At 39.6% G+C, this 24,265-nt stretch overlaps 1 protein-coding gene across 2 annotated transcripts in view; it reads right to left on the reverse strand.

Moving 5' to 3' along the window:
• Positions 1 to 24,265, reverse strand: part of EGFLAM (EGF like, fibronectin type III and laminin G domains) — a 72,094-nt gene that overhangs the window by 7,018 nt on the left and 40,811 nt on the right. Inside the window, exons 10-19 of one of the 2 annotated variants that reach the window (XM_085528796.1) lie at positions 21,788 to 21,888; positions 20,974 to 21,074; positions 19,794 to 19,938; positions 17,064 to 17,253; positions 13,658 to 13,783; positions 12,674 to 12,917; positions 7,269 to 7,380; positions 5,568 to 5,684; positions 2,933 to 3,113; positions 957 to 980 (exon numbers count right to left, since the gene is read on the reverse strand). In XM_085528796.1, the coding sequence (XP_085384922.1) occupies positions 957 to 980; positions 2,933 to 3,113; positions 5,568 to 5,684; positions 7,269 to 7,380; positions 12,674 to 12,917; positions 13,658 to 13,783; positions 17,064 to 17,253; positions 19,794 to 19,938; positions 20,974 to 21,074; positions 21,788 to 21,888 (1,341 nt within the window). The remainder of the gene's footprint in view (positions 1 to 956; positions 981 to 2,932; positions 3,114 to 5,567; positions 5,685 to 7,268; positions 7,381 to 12,673; positions 12,918 to 13,657; positions 13,784 to 17,063; positions 17,254 to 19,793; positions 19,939 to 20,973; positions 21,075 to 21,787; positions 21,889 to 24,265) is intronic. The other variant, XM_015848483.3, reaches the window with a different exon arrangement.

Consider the following 24,265-nt stretch of genomic DNA (forward strand, 5'->3'; position numbering starts at 1 on the left):
ACTGCCTGTTGCATAAATATAAGCCAATTTCATAAAATCCATGAAATAGCTAACTTCATCCTATTTTCCTCTTAAGAACTAATCCCCTCAACCCATTCCTAATCCCATCCATATAAATTGCACACTTTTCAGAGCATGGATGCACACTTTCCTTGTACAGTACTGAGTCTGGCTGAGCTTTAAGAGCTCATTGAGACACAGATATAAAGCAATTGCTGTAGTCTGGCAGCCAACAACAGTGATACAAAATTGAGCTCTTCATGCCAAGAGTGAGAATTTTAGATAGTGACAAAGGTCTGTTTCTACCCATAGTGAAATCAGGAAAGCTGCCTAATGTGTCTAAAGAAACCACTACAGTCCACAGACTGCCAGAGCTGTTGGAGGACTGTGAGAGATGTTCTGTACACAGCTTTACTCTTGATTTCATCTGCCGAGTAAAGCCTTATAGGTGTTTATCTCTGCTTGCTCTTTGGTATGCTCTTCACCCATTGCACAGTATGGAACTGCAGAAAGCCATGTGAAGTTAATCAGTACTTTGATGCATGCAAGATCTTCACAAATGGAAGAGAGTAGGATCAGCAAGATGTCATAACAAACACCTTCGCTCTCTGCTCATCACTGTGCTGTTGGCTGGCACCAAAGCTCTCAAGGAGTGAAGTCTGAACAACAGTACAGTATGAGTGAGCACCTACTGCCACAAAGCACCTGCCTGGCTCTCCTGCTTTGCAAATACAGAGACCAGTCCTGCAGCCTCCACACTGTGCTTGGCAGGTACTCTGGATGCAGTTTCAAATATCAACAGAACAAGGCTGAAGGAAGTAAAGTAAAATGCTAGAAGATATTTTGGCTTATTGACGGAAAATTGCCATACTTAATGGCAATCCAACATCCAGCTTGCTAAAGCAGACACAGGCACATAATGACAGAGCAGTTTTCATATCATTTGCAGTACTTACTGTTGAGGCAGTAATTTCCACACTCTGCAGTGAGCCAGCAAAAAACAAAACAAGAACATTCTGGTTTTATTTTTCTAAGGCATAATTCTCTCCCATCCCTCACCCAGAGGCCATCTACTTTCATGCTTACCTTTCATGCACATACATGATCCCCACTTCCCTTTTACTTGGGCAAGTATAATCACCCATGATGGCAGCACACACGAGTGTTTTACCCCAGTTATATGTATTTGCCAGCTCAAAACACATTAAGATGCAGTAAGGTAGGACAAACACCAAAATCCTGCTGCTTTCAAGTATTATCATCTCACCATGGCTTATGCAGAGATCAGCTCTACACAGGGAATAGTGACAGTTCACTGCTCTGTTCCATCTTACAAGTATAAATAACTTCAATAGTCATCACAGCTTGGACAGAAAATATAAATCACAGTAATACTCCAGTAATGCTCTATTGAATTCTCAGCCAACGATCCATTACAGCATCCAGCTTGTATCTCATATCAAAATCATTTGAGTCCTTTGAAGTATGTATATTTCAAAGTATGTATATAAATTTGGAGAAGGAGGCACAGTACCACATGAGCACTTTGTTTTTTCAGAGTTACAGCAAGAATGGAGTCTGCACTGCCAGCTTTTCCCAAAGGGGCTGAGTGCACTAACAAAAACCCTGTGCTGAAGCAGTGGTGCCCATGGACGTGCATGCTGCTTTAGCTTTGTCTACAGCCTATTGGCGAGACACTGGTAATGGCAATTCTGAGAGATTTACTCCGAGTTCATAAGGGTTGCCCTGGATATAGGTGCAGGAGGAGGGCTCTCTGCACACCCATGAACAGGCAGTCACATGCCCCAGCTGCAGGCCATTATCTTGTGTTAGCTCGCTCTGGAGACCTGGGATTGCTGCAGATACCATCTTGACGCCAGGAGCATAGCACTCGGCAAATACAATTCTTCCTCCTCCCCACTGAGAAGCTGGGATAAATGACGCTGCTCCTGCTATTAGCTAAACCGCAGTAACGTAAGTGAAGGGGCTTCCTGAACTGTTTTTTAATAAATGCTTTTGTTCTAAGACATTGTCTTTCCGTGGAAGAAAAGGTCAATCTATTCATCATGATTTAACCAAAACGACTATTTTTTACTTTGAAGTTTACACCCGTGATAAATGAAAGAGTGGATGAAGGGAATAAGGTCACTCAGCTCTTTTTAACTTAGTTTGCTGTTACACCAGGAAGGATTTCGTTAGGGATTTTTCAAGACCAAACTGATGGAAGAGAAATACCTCCACCTAGTGGAATCACATGTATTCCTCTTTTTTTTTTTCTTTTCTTTTTCTTTTTCTTTTTCTTTCTTTTTTTTTTTTTTTAAAGGTTTTTCATGCAATTTGAACGTTTTCCTGAGTCTGTGAAGTGAAATATTACAGCGGCTCTGAGGAAAGAAAAGCTACATGTGCCTGGGTAGGCTTTTCTCCTTGGTGGTCTCCATTGCTATACCAAGGCAGGATTTGTGCTGATGTTAACGCTGCAGAATAGTTATGTCTATAAAAGGATTAGTCTTTTCTGTATATGAGAGCAGAGTTTGTCACTAGTACTAGGGAGGATTAAATTAAAAGGGTTATCAATCCTCATGCTTCAGAATGTAAAATAATCCCTGGCTGAAGGACACTGGCAGGAATTGCCCCTTTATATGGTCTGTGTAATCAGGGAGGTGGGAGGCATATGAAATGTTCAGTGCTGAGCACTGTGAGCAACCTGATAGCAGGCTGCTGTCTATGAATTACTGCACCTTGCTGGGATAACAGTTACAATGTTCCTAAATAACAAAATGAATTATTCCCTGGGTATACAGAACATGAATGAATGCAAAGGGGGCCCTGTCATCCAGAATTTCTATTTCAAGAAATGCATGCAACAATTGTAGGTGCTAAATCTCTCCCCATTTTCACAAACAGTTCTAGACTGAGATGCAGCCATCATTACCTTTCTGACAATGCTGTCCATCGAATCCCAGAGGACAGTCACATTCATAGCTATCCTTCTTGGGAACACAGCTGCCTCCATTTGCACATGGAGAGCCCACGCAGGGGTGAGCAGCATTTTCTAGGTTGACTCCAAAAGTAAAATCTTGTTTCACATCAATTGTTCGATCATTCAGGATAATCTAGGCATTAAAAAGAAACAGAGAAAGAAAAAAATGTATCTTATTAAAGTCTTACAGGCTTTTCATTCTGCACTGCTAGTCAGAAGACTTCTTTGTAAAACTTCAGAGAAAGATAATCCTTGAAATTTGGCCAACAATCTGTTCCTTGGGATCAGAGTGTTTTCCAGGAACTGGTCCAACAAATTCTGTTGCTCACTTTGACCTGTTGGAGATAAATTTCTTTTGTGTTTCATGGCAGAGAACTAGGCAACCCCTATATGGAGAGAAGTGGTGTGGGATTTACTGATCTGTTCTCTGAATACTGAGCCATGAGCTATGACTGGAAAATCAGATGAACACTGCTGAGGAAAAGTGTCTCTGAGATCAGGAATCCCCCAGGAGACTAGTGTTGACAACAGGAACACTAAGTAGAAGAGCTTGTTTTTCATGTTTTCTATTGCTTTCTAGCACATCTTGCTGGAAAGAAGCTTCGGTTAAGAACAGATGAAAAACACAGTAACTTCACAAATCTATCTGTGTACAAACCAAGGACAACTGTTAAATGCTGGGATTTTCCCCATGTGTCCAGTAACATATGTTCTTCAGTAAAACTGACATTTGTATAATTTCAGCTGATACCACGGATTACATCTGTGCATTCAGCTTCTGACCTCAGCAACATCAAGATAAAAAATCTGTTTCCACAATCAAGGTCAGAAGTGAGAATTTTAACTATTAACTCAATCACAATTAACTCAGACAACGTATCTTAAGAAGTTTACTTAGGGAGTGGGAACTGCTTGAAGACTTATCCTCTGAGATAGCACTAAACAACTTCAGCAGTAGTCCTGTCATGAATATTGGCTAGTGAAGAGCCCGTTATCCTTCCAGCCTCTTTAACTTCCAGCTAGATTGTGCCAGCAGTTAACACACTCCCACTCTTAATATGTGCATGTTATTTCTGCACTTCTATTGTGTTCAGTTTCCAGTCCGTGTTTCACACTGTGCCTTTTTCTGCATCTTTTGGAAGTAATCTCATACTCGTGTAGAGATTAGCAGATCACAACAAAGTCAATTCCTTTGGCTTAGCTGAGTCACCTAAGTAGACTGAGATCTTATGCCTTCCTATGCCTGACCTGTTTTCCAGTACTCAGAGAAGTCTGCAGCTTTATTTCTATTCCATTCTTCAAAATCCTGCTATACGTGAACACAGAAGTCAACTATTAGTCTCCTGTGCCTGAGAGGCTGCCAATACTCTTTCCTGACATTGTATCTATGGTCTAACCTACACCAGAAAAATGACACTGTATGCTCAACATTGTTTAAACATTATCAGTGCCTCTGTACTCTAGGCTACAGTCACCCACCTTGCAAGTGTGACCTATGTTCTCTGTACCCCACCTGGCTGTTCAAATCACACAGTATTTGTCAATTCACCTTTCCAAACGTATTCATGTGACTCACCTGTTCCCACCACTATTACTGATGCCTTCAGTTCTCTTGTATTTCATGTTTTCAACTAAGTAATCGACACAGATACTGAAAAATGGTAGATCTTGATCTCTGGATGAAACCACTAACACTGAATTGAAATTATCCTTCTATCCTTGATTAATTATTATGACACGCATTACCAGGGCTTTCTATTTGTTAACTAAAGTTGATGCAAATATTTACTCATTTTATATACTGAGAATTCAAGGCCAATTTTGGGGCATTATCCAAATTATTTTAGGTAAGCTTAAACTAGATCACATATTAATTCAACCTGAAATCTCATTCAAGTACTTATTCAGAATGTTTTATTAATATGTATCCCTTTTCCAGAAGAGAATTACAGAGAATTACACCTATGCAAATGTAGAATGTCATGCACAGAGTTTGCCAACAACAAAAAAGATATTCCCCATGGGGGTTGGTCTCAATGATCTCGACGTCCCTTCTGATCCCTGCAATTCTGTGATTCAACCCCCCACATAAAAGCATATGAAGGGAAAGAAGAGGGGAGAGTGGCTGTTGGGTGGTGTAACATCATTCTAGCTGGACTGGAAGTCACTTAAATTTGCATCTCTTCGCTGATTATTTTACTGGTTCTATAATGTGTTTAGTATCCCATTGTGCATTCCTTTTAGTATCTGAGGAACTCTATTCTATTTATTTATATATGTATATAATCTTCAAAAGCACTTCCAGGAATGTAATCTAGAAAGAGGATTATGAGTCTATCTCTGCTTGCTCCTGCATGGCTTTTGCTCTTTAGTCATAAACTATTTAGGAAAATACTTACTGGCTGTTAAAGCTATAAAGAATTTCCATTGTGAAGTATGTGTTTAATCATTTCATGTGGGGCTCCAGAGGTGATTATTTTGGATACTGTCAGTGTTGTAAGGTTGAGTTTATGCCTGAAGTGTCCGCTGAATGGGATATATAGGGAGATGGAAATAAATGACTACAGTGTATTACTCTGGCACATACCTTTTGAATGCTCCCAGTGAAGGGTCTAAGGATCCCGGAGTTCTTCTTCACTGTATCATAACTGGGGACTCCACCAAGAAATATCTCAGAACTGCACTTAATCTGTGTGAAAGCCCCCTGCAAAAAACAAACAAACAAACAAAAAAGCCCCACAGGAATGGAATTTTATCAGAGTAGCAGGAGCAATGCTTGTTTCTTTGGTTTGGCTATATTAGATGTTATGGCTTATTTAATGTCACATTACTTCTATTAACTTCATATCTTCATGCAGTTCTGTCAAGAAAGCTACCACAGGACACTATTTACTGCCCACATTTTATCCTCACTGAGCTAACTGAAAAACCTCCCACATTTCAGAATGAGAAAACTGAAGGAAGAGTCGAAAGAGAGCTCTGAAGCAATATCAAGTTTCTTTTCTCTTTATTTACTTATTCAGCTCACACTCTAACTGCTGTCTGCACATGTTACTGTCTGCAATGGGTTGAAGTACAGAGAACCCAAATGAGGCTTGTGAAGCTAAAATCAAGTCAAGGTCTATGCAGCAGAGACTCAATAAATGTTTCCAACAACTTGGAAGTAAATCCATATCAAAATGGAAGAAAAGTTGGGTTTGAATAAGTTACTAAAAGTAGTTGCTTAGGATGCCTGCTAAATTGTCAGTTTCTTAGTGTGAATCATTTACCAGGAAAGGACAGGATAACTATGCAATGCCATTTCCAATTTATTGGCAGCTCACATCCAACCTCCTTTTGCAGCTGCACTGCAGCACTTAGAGAAAAAAATGAATGTTCATCTTGACCCACATTCCAGAGGAATCTCAACTATGCTTCAATGTTTCCTATTCAAGCTGCTTCTTAAGAGACAACTGGAATTTCAGCTGATTTACACATTTCAAGAAAACTCTTTCCTTTAAATGGTTTCCTCATTTGCAGAAAAGAAAAAAAAAAAAAAAAAGAAAAAGAAAAAAGAAAGAAAAGTAGATTCTTCTGCTAACAGAATTTAGATTCAGGTCTTATGGCCAGACTTTTCAATAGAATAGTAAAAAGACATTTTATAATAAAAGACAGCTCTAGTCTCAGGTAGTTGGGACAAGGAAGTACCTCTGTATGTACGTTTAAGTGAAATACCCTGCTTGGCATCTTGCAAACGTGATTTCACCTTATTAAAACTCACTGTGACCTCTCAGTGATGGAAGAATAAAATGTGAATTGGGGCAGCCCTTATTCTGCCATAAAAGTTGCTTTTGCAAGAATAAGACAAATAAACAATTTTCTTGTGACTTACCTATCCAACTCAATATTCAGAGAGAGTGGTAAAAACAGGATTTTTTGCACGGATTTTTCATTTCATCCTTCTCCAGATACTGCATCTCGTGCTATACAGTTTGTGCAACAGGCTTAGCCAGAACAAATAAGTTCCATGAGAAGAATCTAAAGAACTCGAATTAACTCCCAAAAATGTGAGTCCAGATGCACAGTGTGAGCATGCAAGACTATGATTTCATCTGCCTTTATAGAATCCTTGTGCTTTGAGGGAATACAGTGTTACATAAGGAAATGTGTACCTAAAGCATATTTTGTCAGCTTTTAAAAGCTTTGACAACAGCCTGTTGGCTTACTATGTGATCATTTTATAAACAAACAGCTGTATTCATATATATACTGACACATATATTAATAACAACTTATATCATATACTCACATCTGCCATGCCTTCTACCGGCTTTTGTTTGTCCACCTGTAGGATACCATTCTTTGCAGTGCGAGACACTCGCAACTCATGCCATTGACCCAGACTGACAGGTTCTTCACTCCTATTTTAAAAGGAAGAAAGATTTAAGTGTTTTATACTCCTGTCCTTCTGATATTATCAAATAACTGCCATGTTAAAAGTCAACTTCCTTGGAATTATTTTCTTAAAAAAAATATATAATAATCTTTCAAGATTCCCTTTAGCTACAAGGCAGAAACATGATGTCTGAGCCCTATCACTAAAGGAAAATAAGACTGTGTTCCTACCACAAACAACAATCTCTTTACTTTTGTTTATAAAAGAAACATCTAAATAATCAAAATTCACTTAATCCACCTCCAAACTACTTTTATGCTCAGTCATTTGTAAAGTATAAGGGCAAATTTTTGGCTCAGTTATACATCCTTATTTCATGATGACATAAGCCTGGAGATAAAATTTCCCATTTAATGTTCAGTTTAGCCCCACATCCTCCCTTCTCTTTTAAAACAGAAGTGCTTTGTGCTGGCTTATCAGCTCTACTTATGTTCCAGTGACAACTACACACAGATATAGGCAGCCTGGCTGCTGTACATTAAGGGGAAGTAACTAAAATATGATCCTAATGATGTGATGAAATCCTGGACAGGAACAATAATCCCCAGTTGTGTAAAGCATTCAACAGTCTCAAAGCAAGCCTTTGAAGACTGTTCTTAGAATATCGATTGGCTCAATTCTAATTCAAATAGCAGAGTATTTAATGGTCAAAAATGATTTCCCCTTCACAAGTTCCACAAAAATTGCATCCTATTTTCAAATGCCATTTGGTGCAGTAGCTGAAACATTTTATATCTAAATAATAACTTGCAGCCATTCCCCCAGGAGTGGTGAAAACCCGTGTTTCATTCACCAATCAAACTGAAAAAGGAAACAGAAATGGTGTAATTTAGGATACTCAAACACTTTTGAGCCTTTTCTTTATGAGAAAGTATAAATATGAAATTGCTTCAAGTGAAATAATGCCTTATGTTTTCAGATTTATTTAAATGTTGATTTTAAAAAGATGCATCAATTTGAAAATGTGTAAATAAGAGCTCCTTTCCTTTTCTGTTTCTGAATAATTTGAAATATTTTTATTGCATGTATTTTGCTCCTTCAGATTTCTCCAAAGTTCGTATATGTCTCTATTTGGAAGATAATAACAATAATTACTTTGACAGTTGTTTCAGAGAACCTGAAAAAAACACATATCATTGAGCAATGCTAGTTGCCTTTTCCTCTTTATTGTATGTGGTAGCATTGAGTGTTTAATTACTTCGGGTAAATCAATAGGTAACAGAATTTCATCACCTTAGTATACATATACTTAATAAGAAACCAGCAGGTTTGGATGCCTAGCAAGTGCCATTAAGTATATTTTATCTCCTCTACTGATATGCTTAAGGTCATGCTGATCCATCTGCTCTGCGAGATTCAATTACAATTAGGGATGAATGAGCCTTGCAGTGCTGTCACCTGAGATTCACAAGCTACAGTGGTCACTCCAAAAGAAATGTCTCCAATTTACTTCCATGGGAAGTACAACAGATACAAGGAACACAGCAACACTAATCAGTAGAGAAAATTCGCAACTACAAAATGCTGTTTTAAAACACAGTCACCATCAACAGCTATGCATTTTTACCAGCAGTGAACAAGAGCCTACATGATGTGCTTGTAAAAATGTGTATGGTTGTCTAGAATGTGGTTTGCCTTTTCACATCACTGTCACCACTGCTGAAATGTACCGCCCATCACTTCAGGTACTCATATCCACTGTTTAGACCCCAGAAATACACAGCAAGTCAATGGGTGCCATTTTTTCCACCTGGAGGAATTCAGTGACACTCCTTTGCTCCATACATGCTCCCATACATACATACAAAATGACATGTCAGATGTCATTTTGTCAGACTCCAGCTCTGCTGCCAGCTGTCACACAGAAACAACATGAAGCGGGATACTGGTGGGAAGGTTCAATCTTTAATGGCATACTACCAAGATCCGCCTCTGATATTTTGGACCAACATCATAAAATAGGAGCCATCACTTTTGGAGAAGCCCTCGTAGTTCTTGGATTCACAGGGTTGTTTTTTTTATTTTTGGCTACATTTGGTAGTGCTTCCTTCTGGCACTAGAACTTCTGATTCTTTGTGTGCTGATGGGTTAATGATTACTTTTTCCTGGGCAAACTGAACCTTAGAATATACTCCATATAATAAAAGTCTTGATCCTGCAATACCTGGTCATGGGAGACAGCAATTTCTCACATTCTGGTAAACAGCTTTGGTTTTGCCTTCCCTTGTCCACTCATCAGCTCTTCCTCCTGAGCACCTTGTACACACTATGCTTCTTCCAACTTGTCTCACCTATGGCAAAACCCAAGTCTACTGCTGCTTCTGACTCACTTAAAAAGTTTTCCACATCCTTATTATGAAGACATTATAGTTGTGTTCCAGTTATATTCTAATATTTAACAGCCTGGTCACGTGGAAGAGATAGGATGACCAGAGCTGTATCTCCATGAAAGAGGACAAAAGATAGGTGAAAAATATAATGATGAAGAATGAAGCAGACTTCTAAACTGGTATTTCCTAGGCAGGCATGCATATTTTATTTAAGAACTGGCATAACAGATGACAAGGTGCAAGTTGTCCATCAAGAGGATGTAAAATGGAGACAGGGTTGAGCACTGGTGTGGTCCACGAAGATGCAAGTGGAATAGGCAGCTGAGTAGAGGTTAATTATACCAAGATAACAGCAACCTGATGTGCATCGGTGAGGGCAAATTTACTACAACACTTGGAGTTAAGTGGTCAGTGCCTGACCTGAAAAATAACTACCCTGTCTGAATCTTGTGTGCTTGGGCACAGGAAGGGTGGGAGAAAGAAGTTACATCACCAGAAATGAAGCTAATGCCATTTAAAGACAGTAATCAATTGAATATAAGAGTAATCTGGATCCGCGGGTTTTGGATCTCATCTAAAGGCTGAAAAGGATTGCTCTGTGTACCAGCGCTATGCCTCCTTAAACATAAACTTGTTAAACTGGTGATGCACAGTCAACCTAAAACTTGTCCTTTCCTTTTCTGAGTGCTTGGCCATGCAATTGGCACAACATGCACTGAACACAAGTATATCTGAGTTATTGTTTAACAACTTCTCTAAGGTGTGGAGCAATTCTGGCAACCTTCATCTAATCCTGGCAGCCTCAAAAAACTCACCTATTACCCACCAATCACACCAGACTCATTACTATTGCACTCAACTCAGTGTTAATTGGCATGCTGCTCTCATGCTTTCCAACAGAAAGGGGCAATTTCCAACCTTAGACACAAGCTTGTGGTTCTCAGCACATTTTACAAGCCCCATACATCTTGGCTGAACTTTAATCCAAGGTGTTCTACAGCACTACAGAATTCTTTGGTGGGGGGGGGGGGGGTGTGTGTGTGCCTGGGGAGTGGGGGGAAATTATATCTACTTTAAAGTATTGTGGTTACCAGTAAGAGGAATTAGCTGTAATCAGAAAGTAATTGAAGGCTACTGTAAGAGCCACTTGGGGTTTGAGCGAAGGTCTTTGACACAAGATATTTCTGACTGTTTGGCCAGAGAAAAGAACAGGGCAAGTCTGGAATGATACTTTCCTTGATATATCCTCCAAACTTCTGGCAACTTGTTATTTAGCTATTTCCTGAGTCAAAGGCTGCATCGGTACAACTGTGTTTGATCTCCCTCAATGGATCTTTCTTCAGATTTGTCTAAGGTTTTTGTTTTTTTCTGTACCTATATATAGTTCTGGCATCTGAAACATGCAGTGATGATTAATTTCCACAACTTATTTATGTACTGTCTGGGAAAACGAAACAAAACAAAAAAAGTCTTCTGTGCTTGTTGTTATTTGTTTTGCTGTATCACTGGGATTCTCCTAATTCCCACACAAATAAAAAGACAAAGAATGATCATTTTTTGTTAATCTCCTCATCATTCCAAGTTCCAAAATCTTAATTGTACTTCCATTAATCTCTTTAAAGGAATTTTCCACACTTGTGGAAATTGTTTCCTTCACTTCCCTGGATAATCAACAGTATTCCTCTTTTTTTTCTTTTTTTTTTTTTCTTTTTCTTTTTAATTCTGCTGATTTCTTCTGAAATTAAGTGACTACAGCTGCAGGAAGTTTTCAAGACAGTATGCATCATGTATTTTTGCAGGGGCATTGTTCTTTATTTCATTCCTAAGAACTCCCTGCATTCTAATTACATTTTTTTATTTGTCTCCATGCTGCTAGCTGTTGGCTGCACAGGACTATCTATGATAACTTTCCTCCTCTATCTGACAACACTAACTGCATCTCCACAGCTGTGAATTGTTGGTATTGTGCATTCTTTTGCATTAGTCCTAATAATATTTCATCTTTCCGTTCATAATTGGAGTGAATTTGTTTGTATTAGTCTTCATGCAGTGGAAAATCAATGTATTCCTCCTAACAGCAGTTAGGAGATATAGACATGATATAGAGCACTTGCAGACACTGTGTTTGTTTTTCATAAGCTTTACATATATTATTTCTACAGATTAGGTCAGTCTCATCTAACTGGTAGCCTCTGGGACTACAGCCAAGGTACTGAATGTCTCTGTACAGCCCATTGCCTTTTCTACAAACACTGGAAACAACTATACAAGGACTGGGCACTCATTTACACACAAAGAAATGCCATTTTTAAAGGCATCTCATTGCTCCTGTACTAGGCTTCTATTTTAGGATGGGATGAATCATTCTCAGACAGTCTTTGTCTGGAAGCCGGGGTGACTCATGTAAATCAGACAACACTTTTTAAGACCTCTAGGTAAATAGGGTATTACTCTTAGGTCTCCCAAGAAATAACACAATGTGAATGAGGGGACCTGGAGTTCTACCTTGTTGTGACACCTCCAGGCCTTACTGCCTAATATCAGGCAGGACACCAGGGAGTACAATGATCACAAGACTGCTGCAGTACAATTCTGTGTCTAGAAATATGTATAAACATTCACTGACCTCCTAATTACCTGTGCCACAATGTATGAAAGAGAAAGGAATTTCTGCAATAATATAAAGAAAGAAAAATAACATCTGCAGTAAGACAGTGGCATGATCTGGTAACACTGAGAAGGCTTTGAAACAAAGAAAGATGCTGTCCTTTTAAGTACAATGGTAGTGCTTCTGTGCCCTCTTAGAAGAAGCAAGCACTAGAAAAAGATTCCCATACTTCATTATGATATTCCCCTTTTCAACTCAATCCTCTCCTGGGAATGATCTGTGACATTGTTGGAAGGGAAATACAAGAAATGTGGTTGTACCTGATGACAGCAGTTCCTGAGCCGCAATCAAATCTGAACTCCACGTAACCAGCCACCATATTGATGGAGAGGAAGTCCTTGCTGTTTGTGTCATAGCTGTACAAAAGGACACCAGTCTCTAAATCTGGACGAAATGTCATCTCAAACTCCATGAAGGAAAGATAGTTCTGTGGTTCCAAGGGCCAGGGTGTGCTAGCAAATGATCTTAAGGATTCGTTGAACTGAGGTATGGCCAAGGTGAGTGCTGAAAATCCAGAATACACAAGTAGGTCACTTGAGGCTTAAACATTAGGGAGTGACTAACCTACCAACAAATAGCAGTTCTCTTTATTTCGTGCTTAAAGCTAACATAAGAAGAAACAACTGAGGAAGTTCATCATCAAAATTAGAAATATTTTACATCATAGCTGGCATCACTTATCTCCTTATTCTCTCCCTCTCCCGAGGATGCTCTATGTGTTAGAAAATTTTGTCCTTTACAGTAATTAATACATCTTTGTAGAGATTTACAGCAGTGTTTTTCACAGTAGTAAGCAGTAGGTGGCATCATGAAAAACTATATCCCACACATTAATTTGGTAACTAGTTATTTTTAACTCTGCTATTTCAACATAAAATTGATATTTGGTCCTTTATATTTAGAATACACAACTGATGCTGGTTAAAAAAAGAGTGTGGGTTTTTCTAGTGTGATTGTGCAGCTGTGGAGCTGAAAAGTGAGTTTGAGAAGCTTAATTGTAGTTAATTTAGATAGTTAATTTAAATAAGAAAATAAGTTTCAGAATCTCTGATTAAAAAGAGTTTGGATGTAGCCTGAGACTGCATGTAAGGAAGGATTTCATTGTGTGATTTTAGTAAGATGAAATATTAGAGAGTACTTGTCTTCAGTGTAATAACATAAGACATCCTTGGATGTGACCATTTGGAAAACATATTGAACACTAAATAACAAAAAGAAATGCAGGCAGTCCAGTACCCTCTCACCTTCTTCACAATGATGACCTTTAAATCCAAGAGGGCAAAGGCAAATGTATGAGTCTGCTTTGCTCGCAGTGCAGGTACCGCTGTTGATGCAGGATGCCTCATCACAGATTCCGCTGCTGCATTCACCTAAATACAGCACCATAGCAATGATTTATGAGAGAAGTTTGTCAAAGAAGATTTATTTAGTTGTTGGTCATTGCAACTAACCAATACAATTTGCTCTCCAATCCAGATTCTTCCCCCATTTGTCAAACTGTATACATATATAGTTCAAACAAAGTAGTTTCCTGGCTTTGTACCAGGCCAGGAAGAAACCTTAACATTAGCAGAAATAAGCCCTCATTAGCAAATCATGACAGTCAAAACTTACAGTCATTCCCCAGAATACTTTTCTTCCACCCTGACTCCTATCTTTGTTTTCTCTTAAGTATTAATTGAAAACTGTCTAGATTATTTAGAAGTACTGTGATTTGTTTTATTTCAATTACTGTAAGTACTTCTTAGTTTGCTCTAAGTTTGTGCATTGTTAAGCCTGGGAGGTGTTAATCATCACCAGTTAATCTTATAACTAAAATGAGGTTGTAAGCCCTCTTGTCTATCCTAAAAGGGGTCCATATCATCAGCATATGGGCTTTTTAATAACTGCTTCTATTTTATCAGCTCACCGCTTGCAATACATAGATCAATTCTTTTTGCTGGAGTTATGCTCCAGAATAAACAATTTGTTTTCTTTTCCCTCTTAAAAGATCTGGATGTGAAGCTGGGTTATTCAGTGGTCAGGTGTATACCTAATGTAATTTTTTCCTTTATTTTAGCTTCTGCACATGTATTTCCCTCTGGTAGTAACAAACTGATCTTGTACATTAGTAAAGTCCATAAAATACATTTGTGTTACATAAGTGTGAGAATAAAGTGCAAAGCATTTATGGCAAACTACAGACATTAAGGCATACTGAGATATCACCCCTGAGATAACACAGATGTATTCAGACAATGCCAACAATGTGGGCCTATCTGGCCCATGTCCTGCTGCACCAAGGTCTGAGTGCAGCCCTCACTAGGCAGGGCTTCAGGGTTCAACCAAGGAGCATAACTAAAGCACACTGGAAGGGAACAAATTCTTCTGTGTGGAATGAGACAATCACCTTTTGAAATGGCTGCCCCACTCCCAGCTGTGGGATGCTCATTTAGCCATCATTTCCCATTCTGAGCTGTGTTATAGTGACCACAGTGAAATGGAGCAGGAAGAAAAGGGAAATCTTTCACTGCTTTTCACCTAACAGTACTCCAGTGGAATTTAAAAGGTCAGTGTTACAGGGTTTAAATAAATTATTTTATATACAAATTCTACATTCAAGTTTATTACAAGACAGAGAATGTTTTAAAATGACAACCTGCACCTTTCCTGAAGGTCATCTACAGGCCTATGATGAATTTCTCAATGGCTACAAGAGTTGTCTGGTCTGAGAGATCTCTCATGTACTCATCACTTTTTGCAGTGGAGACAGAAATGAGCAGTACAAGCTTGGTTTTATGGTCAGGAAACTGAGCCAAGATGTGGGACAAATAGAAATTCATCAAGTCTGAGACAAAACTAGGAAACTCAAGCAATGCTCATCTTTACTGTATCTGCTGTACTAACAATGCTGGTAGTATTTTCAAAAAGGTCAAAGCTAAGTGGAATGTTTAAATACCAGAAAAGAAGGAAGCAGCACTAGTGATACAAGCTATAGGCTCTCTTGTTTGAGAGCCAGTTTGAGCTGCAGCAGTCATGGTATGTACAGCCAGGCTGCTATCACAGCATCACGTGCTTTCAGCTTGTCCTGCATGGGGGTCGGGTGGCCCCTTTTCTGCCTGCCCTCAGTGCTGTGGTCTGTAAATCACAGTATTTGTGATTTATACACTGTACTAAAGAAAAAGAAACAAAAGACAGGCTAGCAAAAGCCATCCCTAAACCTCAGTAGAGTTCACTTGAAATTTATTTATTTTAAGCTTAATGCATCATATATTGCTTGCAAATCTCTCCTGGCACAGTATCATATAAGAGTGTGCAGCCATGTAAGGACAGTTGGGCTCTATCTTTTAGTTTTGAGTCACGCATGGCAGATCCCAGCATTTATTTTCAGAGATGTTGATTGTTGAAGCAGTAGCATGTGAAACATTCCTAGATGGGAATGAAGCCAGCTGCATTACAAGAGGAAATATAGAGTAGGACTCGGAGAACTTCAGCAGGGTTTTCATCTATCTCTATATATTTCATAGATTCTCACTATCATGAAATTACTTTCTGCTTTCAAAGCCTAATTCTTAATATCTATTTCTTGGGCTGCTCTGTTCTCCTCCTATGTAGCACGGAAGTTCACTCATGTTATCTAGAGAATACAGGACGATTGTTAGGAAGTTTCTCATTAATCACTTCCTTCTTGAGAAGACAAATGCGAAGCTATAGAAGAGAAGAAAGATGACTTTGTGGATGAAGCTGTGCACAGAGCGTTCAACGATATGGGATCTATTTCCTGCCTTCATCACTCGCTTTCTGACCCTTCCACTTAAATTGTTTAGAATGGGATGCCATTAAAGCAAGGATTTTGTTGCCTTCTGATTGTCCATTACGTGGATGAAGTAGAGGTTACTAAATATTTACAGAAGACAGCACTAGTTAATTGACTTCTCTATCTTTTCTTCTGTAAGGGGAGATAATATTATACTACCACCCTCCTTTCTTTTTAAAGATTTCTTTTTTCTTTCTTTTTTTTTTTTTTTTTTTTTTAATATTGTGATCCTGGAAGTGAAAACAATGGATGGTCAACAGGAAAGCCTATTTGCCTCAACAGTAATGGGTTTTCATGGGAAAAGTCCTTTTAATGGCCACAGCATTGCTGTGGATCTGAAAGATTATTGTGTTGCTTTGGAGAAGTGAAATGCTGCCTGTAGGCAAAACACATTTCATTGCGTCCATAGTGCTTTGCACAAACACAGCATGCATTCTATTGATTTCTGCTGATGATTATGTCAGTCAGTGGCATGGAAAGGTAGCCTAGACGATGCTGGCAAAAACACTAATGCAGAAATAACTCCATCAAAAACACTGAATTTCCTGCTTGCCTGTGAGAGCTGGTTCTACCATAGTGTTGGATAACTACATCTACAATGTAGTTGGATAACTACATCTACAAGGGTTTGGAGTATATTTGATTGATATTTACATGAGCAGTCTGGTAAAAGCCTACTGTAATAGACTCAGCTACAGCAATGCATAAAAGTACAGAGAAATAACATGCCAAAAATTGAAATCAGATCTTCCCCCTCTCAAACCTATGACTGTTCAATTTTTCTTCAGGCCAAGAAAACAAAAAACTGGTGAGTGGTTTAGGACTGATTAAAGATTGCACACTGTTACACTTACCTACATCAGCACCACTGAGAGCTTTCCCTAAAGGCCAGGGTCTCATATCAATCATTTTCCCATTAACACTGAGCAACTGAACACAGCCCTGAAATCCACGGTTGGTGCCTGCAGCTCTGACCAACCAATACACGCTGGGGGCACCGCCAACGTAGAAGGGAGTCCGGAAGGTAATTTTACTATATTGGCCCTAAAGGGAAAACAGAAGACAATGTAATGTAGAACAAACATTATACAGGGTAACTAATTAAGCCACACTGTATGAAATCAATTTTTCTCCATGAAGATTTGACCCAGCGGATATACAGGCTGCTCACTGATGTCCTTTTCATTGCTTATTCCCCTGCTCCATCAATAATTGAATAACATTTAAAATATGCTACTTTTTGCACCTGTATCCGTCATGATAACATGAGCTACTTAACACAGAACAGAAAGTTTGAAAATTGCTGTGTTCTAAAGGAGCTTTCTGGATATGTGTCTTTTGCTGCAAATTTCTTCCTTTGCTTTTGCCAAGATTACTTGTCTTCTCATCGCAACCCTGGGGGACACAGACCAATATGATGCTGTCATTTGGGAGAACTCAGCAAATGCTGAGTGTTGAATAAAAATAAAATGAAACAAAGATAACAGCAAAAACCAAGACAAGACATAATATGATACCACTTCAACTTCAGGAGGATTCTGCCCACTTTACCAGCACTAAATTTACTCCTGGTCTTTTATTACTTGATTTCAACCTACCTATGGAAACCCTACACGTACAAGTTTACTTGCACTACTGCAACGCATAGGAGGAATGAAAAAAACCTAAACTGAACTTTTTTGATCATTAATTTAAACCCCTCCATAACGTGGGCTACTGAGACATAATTCTTTTCATAAATTGATCAACATATTTATTTTGCCTCCTACTCAAAAGCTGTTTCAAAACATCTGTGACCTCTGGAATAAAACATTTTAAACCCCTGCTTTTAATCATGGCTAGATTTTACCTAGTGTGTCCTGAGAGCTGATCACTAGCCCAGACAATCTGTGGACTTTTCAGTCCTGCCCTGCCTCCATGGTATTTATGACAATAAGCCCTGTCCCCAAGGGCTACGTTTTGCCAGGCTAAGTTAGCCAAGGTTATTGAGTCTGTGAGTGTCTGCTGCGCAGTACACTGCAGAAACACATCAGATGGATCTGGATTTCAGCAGAGTGAAATAATTCATGTGGAGCCTGTGGTTACAGAGAGTTCATCTATCCACAGGGTTTCATAGGTTGGCATTTTGCAGGGCTGTGGGCACACAGTCCTCCTGCTCTCCTCCAGGATTGCCAGCTCCCACAGCCCTTGATGTTTTCCTGCATGGGTCTGTCATGCTCCAACTCTTATGGATACTCTCTAACATCTCCATGAACCAGGTCAGACATACAATCATTTGCTGACATCAGGTAATAGGTAATTTTAACTTGGAAGGACTGAGGAAGAATCAGTGGAGCAACAACACTGTCAGAGCCACAGGTTCTGGTGGAGTCAATTGCAGCTGGACCAAATGACTATTTTTCTGGTGTAGGTGCACTTAGAAAAGTGTGAGTCCACTATCAAACACTTTTGGAGGTAGAATCTGTGGACAACAATCCTCCTTCTATGCATCTCTTCCTCTTCAACTTGCCTTATGTACAGATGTACATGCAGTCCCAGCAAAATTCTATACAACAGCATAAGCTGCTACTGGACCCATCTCCTGATTCACTCTGAATCACATGTGCCTTTCACATGGCCTTGCAGCACTGGTAACACATAGTGACACATGACAGACACTAAAATCCTTCTTTTCTGTCATTTTCAGCTGATGAGCACTCTGCGAAACAGAAGTTCTTGCCATTGCCTCCAAGCACCCAGCATTTATGCTGACAAGCTTCATCCCCTTTCTATCACTTTAGTTCTTGAGATTTTTTTTCTTTCAGAGCTTGCACATGGAAGTGTAAAGCAATAATAGGGTCCCTTGAAGTCCCTTTTTCAGTGCCAGGGTTGGCAAGCCAATAGTCATTTTCAAAAGGAGGAGGAAAGACATACAAACCAATTAAAATTGTCTTTTTTTTTTCCCCCCCCCTGTGCGTCCTCATTTTGTTTCTCTTTTCTGGTTTGGTAAGAGATGAGAAAATCAAGATAATTTCCTGCATTATGTTTTATCCTGGTGGTCTCATATGAGACAGTTGGTAATACTGTTAAGTCAGGGCAGAATGTCTATCTCCATTATAGTGCTTAAATCTATGTCCTCAGCATACATTTATTTATACTCTACTATACAAATCTTGTGTGGCCATATGTATATTGTACATAACTATATACAAACACACATATGAGCAATCTGTCCTTGTTGAGAAAGTGGAAAAGCTGAGACTTCAAAAAGAAAATAACAGAGCCAGCAGCTGTAAAATCTGGCAAATTTCTCCGAGCAGCTTGTTATGAAAGATGAAAGAAGTGCAGGAGTAGGGTGCAGAGCAAGGAGGGAGCACGGTAGGATAACCTGGATGGGATTTAACACTGGGTTATCTATCTACATGAATTTTAGACTACCCATGCTGAGAGGTAATTTGTGCACTGATCCTGGTTCATGCTTAAATGCCCCAACACTGACGATAGAAAATGAACCTTTCAAATCTGATCAGACTCCTACTGGCAAGAAAAAAAATATTGCAATATTGAAAGGTCCCTAGGTCAAGCTGCAGGTGCAGACTACCTACCTGAGATTTTCCTGTAACTGGAGCATCATTATCCATCCTGAGCCAGCCGTTCATTCCATCTCTGAAGAGTGTGACACTGTGCCAGTTCCCCAGTTTGATTTTGTTTTCACTTGTTATGACTGCCACTCCAGTGCCACAGTTAAACCTGTCATAGACAGAGAGGACAGGGTGACAATTTCTCACTAAGCAAATATCAAACATTTTTACACATCCGAATACTCCCTTGTTTTCTGGGAACATTTCTGTTTCTGAGTACATATTAACAGGCAATAGGAAAATTAGACAGGATGTCTAAGTACGATCTGTCCCAGGTTTCAAGTTGTATTATCTTTCATGGAGAAGCTTTTGCATTTTCCAGCTTTATCAAGTGCATTGCAAGTCTCTTTCACAGCTGAAGTTGTTTCAAGATGCAAGGAATTACAACCTGAGTTCCTTGTATCACAGTAATTTATCTTGGAAATTACACTACCTGCCTGGAAAAAGGTAGCACTGTATTAATAACTCTGGGTGTCCACATGAAACTCAAGTTTTCCAGCAGAGATTGACAAGGAGACCTCCAGCAGTGTCTCCGTGGAGCTGACCATGCACAGCACGTGCCATTTTCTCTGATTGCTTTTCAGTGCAGGTAAACAGAAACAGAAGCTTAGCAAGCCCCACTTTGGTTTTCCCCACTTTCTATGGACTCAGTCTTCTAAATAAAGAGAACCTTAAGAGACTTCATCTCAAACCTCATATAAATGGCAATGCAAGAAATGCTCTCCCTCATCGCATAAAAAGAACTACATTTTCCATCCAAGCAAGGAGTATGGAATGAAAGCTCCAGGCCCCTTGCTGGCCTGATATCCTTTACTGTGCTATGTGATCTGCAGATCCCTTTGCTGTGAGGCAAAAACACTGGATATGAGATACCCCTAAGAAAACTGATCATTCTACGTTTACACCAAGGTCTGAGTACAAATAGTTCAGCAGGACACACGTTCTCACACTGAATAAAGATTAGAGAAGAAAATAAGTAGGATCGGTACAATGAAGACATACTATCCATTTTGTGCACTGCGTAGGGCAGAAGTCAAATACAGGATAGTTGTTTAACACCAAGTGTACCAGAAAGAACTGATGTCCTTTTCTCTTTACATCAGATTTAGAATGGAGGTGGGCCTACTGGAAATCAGTCTTTTACCTGAACTGGACACTCCGTCGGATGATTGCCAGTGACATAAAGTCACCACGGCCATGTTCATTTTCCCCACAGTAGAGTAGCAAACCGTCTTCTGATTCAGCCTGCAATGACAGCATTAACATGAACAATCAATGACTAAGCCTCACAGTGACAGATAAATGTAAGCGTAACTGGGGAGTAAAGAATCTAGCAAGCCTGTTAAGTGTATAGACATGAGACTTGCCACACACGATTACACACACTTCACACCTTCAGAGAATCTGATGCTTTTCAAGCTAAACTACCCAGGCAGGCAAGACTCATCCATATGTTCATAGCAGCAGATGCAGTGGCTTTTCACAGCCATCCTACAGTTTGAGTTGACAAATTGCCAGAAGAGTGTTAGAACACAACATGAGACAACAAGTGGCAACTGCTCCACAACAGGCTTGTACCTGGGCTGAGATGTTTGCCAGGCTGCCTTGTGCAGGATGCAAATAAGAGCTCATCTACAAATGCTGCCTTCTCTTCAGGCAGCCCTATCAGCTGTCTCCTACTGTACCTAGATTACCCAAGTAGTATGCATTCCTTGAACGTGAAGACGGATCTTTAGGAATAAAGCTTGTATAAAGTCTCAACACAGTCATGTTATAAACTGTACTGAAGCAAATTTAGTATTCTGTTGTCCACAGTATGACAGTATGGGGTTGGAGATCAATGATCCTTAAGATCCCTTCCAGTCTAAACCATTCTCTGATTCTGTGAATCTATAAATATCAGAAAAAGTGAATAAAATTTAAAGCACCCAAGAAAACTTGGAATTGCTTAAACTTACCCTGAATTCAAGGGTAATTTGAAATGTCTGATAGGAGTTTTTCAGTGGTTCAAAGGTAATATATGAGTAGCCATAGAACTGAGGGTACTGAATAGAAATATCTGAAAAGCAATGACAGAAGCATGTGGTTTAGCCATTTTCTATTAGTATAAAAATTGATACACATATTTAGCACTAGACAACATTAGGTGAAAACGCAAGGTAGAGTTCCTCCAGGCACAGACATTAGTCAGCAGCAGTGAACAACCAGTTAACCTACTGCCTTGTCCTTTCACCACCTCTCACAATTCCTCTACTCTCAAGAAACTAGTGAACTTGGAAAAGAGCAGGATACTCTAGGACAAATATTTCTCAAGAGCTTAATCACTGACTTTGGTGGAGCTTTCTGAAGAGATTTTCGTTTCTGTTTCAGGAAATAGAATTCATCTGTTTGTTTATCTCAGTTTAAGTAGCCACCTAATACAGAGATGACAAAGGAATTTTCTGTTTTACAAAAACATATCTGGGAAATGTACACTGAGCCAGGACCTATGATGTTTTACTCACTTTCACTCCACAGCTGCCATTTCCAGCATTTGGCTGGATATGGTGGCTGCGAGGAGCCCCCATTGCCTTTCTCCAATCAGCTTAGGGCAGAATGCTCAGGGAGGGATAAGAAGAGGAAAGTTCTTGCATCTCCCATTCTGTGGGTGCAGCAGTAATCCTCCATACTGTTCATAGGATTATGTCATCAGCCCTGGCCCTTTACTGTCTTATGTTAGACTACCATCCCAGCTTCAGCACAGAAAATAAGAGGGGTATGTCTTACTGCTACCTTTGCAGCTCATTTTCCCAAGAAACACTGAGGACAGATGCAGTTTCAGGCCTGAATTTTTGCCTCAGAGATAAGTCTAATAAGGTAGGAAGGATGAAGAGTCTTCTTCCTCTTTGCTGTTTGAATACTGAGTGGATTTTTCTTGTGTATTTGGAGCTGGATACAGCTCTCACATCTTCTTTGTTATTAAGGCAAACAAATAAAAAACATCTGAGACTGAGGTGGACAGAACTGGTGTTATAATCCTGAATCAACCATAGCAGTCAGAATTAACTCATGCCCTGACCACAAACAGCACTGACTGGACCAAGAAGTCATACAGCTGCTGACTGTAAAGAAAAGTCTGTTTTCATTCAGACTAATATAGTATTTAACAATACTGGCTGCTGTGGAGAAACTCAGTACAAAGCAAAATTGGTGCGTGATGCTACTGCTTACCAGTAGAAAGGAACAGAAAACTCCCTTGTGAAAAATGGTTTTTTTGGAATCACATTAACGGACTAACACTACAGGCTGTATACAGTTCAAATACATCCTTGACTTTTCATACTAGATCAAGGCCAAAAATCACATCTGCAGCTGTTCCCTGTGGCTGAGTCACACTGGACTGATTTCAGAATGAGCTCTGTCTGCTTCACTGGGAGGAGAAATTAAAGTACATCAGTGTTGCTGATGCACAATGCAGTACATTAGGAATATTCAAAACGTGTGTGCAGAAAAAAATATGTGTCCCTGATGCTCCTTCTTAGCAGGTAAGACAGCACTATCACCAGTAACAGGACAGATCTTCAGCACTTCTCATGTTCATCGTGGGCAATAAGACACAAGTAATGACACTATCCCATTAGAAGGGGCAACATCTTTCTGTAAGTCTCCTTATTTTTTTGTTAGTTACCACTGATGGCAACCGTCTGTTGCAATTTCAAACACCTGCTGTCCAGAGTTTGACACTCAACTGGGAAGCAATGCTCAGGATGCTGTGCAGCAAAGAAACAGACCTTCCTCACTGAGGGCCAACCCACTTTGCTTTGGGTCTGGGCAGACCTAGGAGCACTACACAGGTATGTGCCTTTTCCATTCTCCATGCTGCATAGGCTCACCTCTCACTTTGCACAGTTTCTGGCATTTGTCTGGACTCTTGATCATCAAAGCAACAGACAAATAATTCCAAAGGAAAAAAATAAAAAAAAAAGGAAAAAGAAGAGTGACTCACTGGGGTGACCAGCTCCTGTGAGGGCTGGCAGAAAGGAGAGATTAGGCCTCGGCAGCAAGAGTCAAAGGGGGATGAATGCTCCAGATGAAAGCTGGAGATACCATGGCTGGACACTGCAGGCCTGGGTGCCTCCCAGTATGTCTGGCTTCTTCATCCTCCCACTCCCAAATACAGGGGGCAGGATTAATCTGCCCCACACAGCTATAGGTTTGTCTTTCCCAGCTTTATTAAAGAGTAATTTCTTCAAACATAGTCAAGGAAAGAGAAGAAGCAAAGGGACTGATGCATGAAAGAAACATGGAAGATTTTACTGTTCTTAGGGAGCCATTAATCCCAACCTGATAATTCAAAAAATGTACTTCTGTTATTTTACTACACAGCTCTTGCCTCAGAAAAACAAAATGAGAAATCAACCTCTGTCTGGTCTAAAAACCTGGGCCATAACCAGGTC

The sequence above is a fragment of the Coturnix japonica genome, chromosome Z (genome assembly GCF_054131305.1).
Source record: "Coturnix japonica strain WE chromosome Z, WE-NBRP24, whole genome shotgun sequence".
NCBI classification, from domain to species: Eukaryota; Metazoa; Chordata; class Aves; order Galliformes; family Phasianidae; genus Coturnix; species Coturnix japonica.